This window comes from Branchiostoma belcheri, unplaced genomic scaffold (genome assembly GCF_001625305.1).
Source record: "Branchiostoma belcheri isolate BF01 breed outbred unplaced genomic scaffold, Haploidv18h27 scaffold195, whole genome shotgun sequence".
Lineage (NCBI taxonomy): Eukaryota > Metazoa > Chordata > Leptocardii > Amphioxiformes > Branchiostomatidae > Branchiostoma > Branchiostoma belcheri.
In genome coordinates, this window is record NW_017803435.1 from 94,225 (window position 1) to 99,185 (window position 4,961).

Sequence of the window (4,961 nt, forward strand, 5' to 3'; positions counted from 1 at the left end):
ACAATATGACAAGTTAATGCACAAATTCTAGATTCTAGATATAAACGATAATCGTCAAAACGGATATACCACACAGTATACACAATAGTACAAGTCATTTTTGAATGCTGCTTTTCGTTTTAAAATCTTTGGCTATCAGAAAATATGAAAACCTGTTAGAAATGTGATATTACTTTTCAGTAACAAACATTTCTTGATATCACTACGTATCATCTGTATTTAAAAAGGATTTTAGTTAAAATGGTATACAACACAGTCTACTCAACAGTACAAGCCATTTTGGAATGCTGCTTTTCGTTTTACAATTTTTGGCTATTAGAAAAGACTAGCACCTGTAAAAAGGTGACTTTGACATTGTCTATTTCTCTATTGACATTTCCTGGTATGACAAAGTATCATCTGTATTCAAAAATGATTTTAATCAAAAATGATATACAACGAAGTCTACACAATAGTACAAGTCATATTTGAATGTAGCTTTTCGTTTTAAAATCTTTGACTACCCAAATAGAGGAAAGCTTGGCTCTGTAAAAAGACGAAAACTAGTTTCATAGACGATATTCATACAATGGAGAATTCCCCTTCCTATAAGCTTTCACACAGCTTCAGCTTTCACGACAAGTCAAACTTGTCTGCCTTACTTTAATTTCAAGCTAAGATGCCCCTCAATGCGTTGTTGTGGCTAGGGTTGTAGGCGTAGAATCTTAAGAATCTAACGAATACTGGTTCTAATCAATAGCAGGTCCAAATGCAGAGGTCTGCTAGGGTACATTAATTCCCATTGGGAAAGGCACTTGAGACCTATTTCCTCTTACTCACCTAGTAAGGCAATACAAGTGTACATTGAACACAACTCTCCGTGCAGTTGTGACACAACAATAGAATAACTTGATACAGGCAGAACAAACGCTTCAAGTGTGGAGTAATTTGTCATTATTTATCCTGATGAAGGCAACAGTACCATGGAACAACCCTTACTGTCGTTCTAGTGTCTAATTACTTTATTACATTGGATTATAAAAGATCAATTAGAATTTGCCTGTATTCCCACAAAGCACATATTCATTCCCCCTATTCGTGCTGTACTTTACCTTTGTTTCATCTACCTGTTGTTAAATTTGGTTTTGTTTAGAAGATTCATTGTGTTGTTTCACTTACTTACTTACTTTTTTATTATTTATTATCATTATTTTGTGATTTGAGGAAATTGTAGTATTGTTTTACTACGTATGTATTATAACATAAGAGCAATAAAATTGAATAAAATACAAATTACCATCTATTGCTATGATAGCATATGTTTTATTACCCTCCATGTAAATGGGGGGTATTGTTTTTACTCCGTTTCATGTTTGGTCTGATATCTGAAGATCGGTGAGAAGGAACTGTATGATATTTGGTAGATTGATGGATGGGGCCTTGGGGATTGTGTAGGTTGACTTTGAGCACCTGGTGATTGACCTTGGTACTGCAGTTTAATTTTTTTATTCTATTGTTGGCACGTTATGGTCTGTGTGTGCGATGCTAAGGTAGCATGTAGTTGTGGTTACAATGGTTTAGTGATGTAAATTTGGGCCCCCTAGCTGTTTGCTTTGAACCGGAATTGCTATCTCAATGTCAGATTGTTTGCGTTGAATGATCTCAGAACCCGGTGGATGGTTGGCGATCATTTTTGGTATGTGGGTAGACGCTGATTGTCTTTGCGTTTTAGCGTGCATTAGCAGGTTGTCGTAGATTTGCATTGCTTATTTAAAAGGATTTTCACATTTTCACCCCTATTTCATAATAGGATGGTCTGTTTGACCCCAGAGTGTTTTTGTTTATATCTCCAGCTGGCAGGTCAGGCCAATCTATTTTTACCTCTAGACCGTGTCTGCAGGAAATATATCTTATCTTTAATCGGTCATTCAGCAGGGAACTGGGTCATCTGTGGTTTGTTAATATGTTGTGCTTGAGAGGTCATTTGACCTCAAACAAACCATGGTAACAAGACACTAAACGCCTGCACATGACAGCTTGATATAGGCAACCCCTTCCAATACGAAGTGCCACAACAAAATTCTTAAAGGATAGACATCTATAGACATCTATCATTCTGCTGATAAAAACAAAGTTTGACTCATAATATCTCTATCAAAATACACCAAAAGGTTACAAAATAACAAGCTATTTCATGGAGGGACGATGTCTACGACTTCTCCTTGTTGGAAATTGGTTCACTTTGTTACTGACTTATCATCGGTTGGTCAACTTGGCCAAGCTTCATTCGCATCCCTGAAAAAAACGGATAATATAGAGATTACTAGTTTATAGGTATTTATGAAGAATGCTTTTACAAGTTTAAGATTCATCTTTTATTATTGTGAATATTGAAAGGAATATGTTAGGGATGTTAGGATATTTGGAAACATTGGGAAAGGGCTCGAAATACCACAAGCATATCCAGGTTAGTGCAGGTAAAATTGGAGCTGTGCAAGTATTTCTGACGTCTACCTGCAACTAACCTGCACTGGTCCATGTGCTTGGTATATGAAGGTTTGCGCAGGTAAAATTGCTAGCTGTGAAGGTATTTCTGATATCTATCTACACCTAACCTGCACTGGTCCATGTACTGGGTATATGCAGGTTAGTGCAGGTAAAATTGGAGCTGTGCAGGTATTTCTGATGTCTACCTGCACCTAACCTGCACTGGTCCATGTACTGGGAATATGAAGGTTAGTGCATCTAAAAGTGGAGCTGTGCAGATTTTCCTGCTGTCTACCTGCACCTAACCTGAACCAGAGCGAGTACATGTTACAATGTATGACAACAACTGTTGAAAATAGTGCAAACGTAAAAAAAATATTTACACTTTGAAAACTAAAGCAAGGCCTACATACAATCGACTGGGGCTTAACATGATTTTTGGTGTTTTTACTAATAACAAAATCTATTTTTGCATCGTGGAAGTTGTTGAATTTAAAGATATACTTAGATCTGGCTGTTGCATTGAGTCCTTTGAAATCTGCTGTACTTGGTTTGATTTAAATGTGATATCTTGTTACGTAAAGCATCATATGAAGAGGGTTTCATGACAAAGTCAACTTCATCTTCAATCGATTTGGAAAAAAAATGGGCAAACCCTTTTAAAATATGCTCGTGGTGCGACTTGGCAGATTATGAATTTATGGCCATCGCACGCGACTTCGTTCCAATAAGCTACCTACTTTGAAACATTACGTTATGCAGATGACACACGTGAGTCGGGTTAATAGTGGATCAGATGTTCAGTAAAAGTCTGTGGTGCCCCCGTCGTTGTTGAGGGATTGTTGTAATGCCCTGATGTAGATGACCACCTTAATACCTCGTGGACAGAAGTCTGGTTCTGTGTCGAAGATTCTTACTTTGGCCAGTGAGGTCGAATGTCCAGACCAGTCCATATGTATATGCATTAAACTTTCGACCTAGCTAGACAGTGCCTAGCCTTGAGTGATCTACTGCTCATCGAGTCACGTGTGTGATCTGTTTAATGTAACTGGTTATTGACAATTTGTTGTTTCATCCCATCTACAGAGGGGTTTTATATAAAACACAGGTAGATGATCTGATAAGTCTGTAACGAGAAGACATGGTGTGTGCATGAATTATTGATAGCGTTTGGCATTATCTGTCTATTAATATTGTTGTAGCCATAATTCTAGGTTTTTCAGGTTTAGTATATAACAGTAGGGAAGAAGGTGCAAAAATACAAGGTGTTAAGAAAGTCAGAAGTTAAATAGTGGAATAGTATAGAGCTTTTTTTTCTATTTTAGAGGAGGATATTGTCACTTATATGAAAAGGGATTCGAACATGTTATCTTCTGACTGTAACACTAGATCATTTCGTTTAATGTAGTCAAGGCTCTGGTGTATAAAGATAGACACTCTCCTCCGCCTACTCTTTTTGATCTACAACAATGTGGTGAAACAGTGTCTGGTATGTCATAATGGTTTGTGGTAGGGTCGTTGAGCCAAGTTTCAGTTAGGCCAATGGCTAAAAAGTCATGTTGCAGGGTAGATAATAACTAGTAAAGCTATGACGATTCCGTAGAAGTCTCCTTATGTTGAGGTGCAAAATTGAAAAAGGAGAGTTGGTAATTTTTTTACACATAGTGTTAAATGATTGTTCAGAGTAATACTGACAAGTAATATTCGTAAAGTTGTTTAAAATTGCGTCTGGGTCCAAGTGTGTATTTTAATTCACTTTCGATCTATTTTCAACAAAAAGAGTTTTAACATGTTAAATGAGGATAATCGGATATTTAAAAAATATCCGATTATCCTCATTTAACATGTTTGGAAATCTAGTTTGTTTTGTGTTGGTAATGTTTGACATACCCATGTTTGACATACCCAATTCATCAACCTCAAAATCCTATCAGTCAGTGGTCAGTAATTACACCATTTTCCCTAACAAGTACAATTAGCGTCATGTGATGCTATCGTATTTAACTACTAATGAACACCCACACACACGCACACACACAGACACACACACACACACACACACACACTTCCATGGAGCTCCGGAGGTGACCTTGACTGAAAAACGGCTCACTTTGACTTAAAAAAGCACCAGGCCGATTTCTAAGGCACATGAAATCAGATCTTACCACATGACGGTACGTCACACAGCTCCCATCTCGAGTTAGGATCCGTGGTAAAGCACCAGACTCCGAGTTCGCCGTCCGGGTTCCGGCAGTAGTTCCGCTCAAGCCCAGCCGATGGGTAGGCACCAGGTGTCTTGATGTGTTCATGGGGTGTCTGACTGTCCCAGCGTTGACACGTCTTGCCTGTGTTGGTCACAGAGACTGTTCCTCGGTAGGACGCCCCATCTGCGTACTGGCAGCTTACTGGTGGATAAAATTGAAATAGAAATGAATTAAACCAGAAACGTTATAAAAACTCTTTTAAATTATAAATAATTTCATCAGGTTGGTAAA

The 4,961-nt window shown here is 37.8% G+C and overlaps 1 protein-coding gene across 1 annotated transcript in view; it reads right to left on the reverse strand.

Annotated features, from left to right (window-relative positions):
- Positions 1 to 4,620: 4,620 nt before the first annotated feature.
- LOC109468197 (collagen alpha-1(I) chain-like) overlaps positions 4,621 to 4,961 on the reverse strand; it is an 11,106-nt gene continuing 10,765 nt past the window's right edge. The window contains exon 6 of the mRNA XM_019766453.1: positions 4,621 to 4,871. Within this exon, the coding sequence (XP_019622012.1) occupies positions 4,621 to 4,871 (251 nt within the window). The remainder of the gene's footprint in view (positions 4,872 to 4,961) is intronic.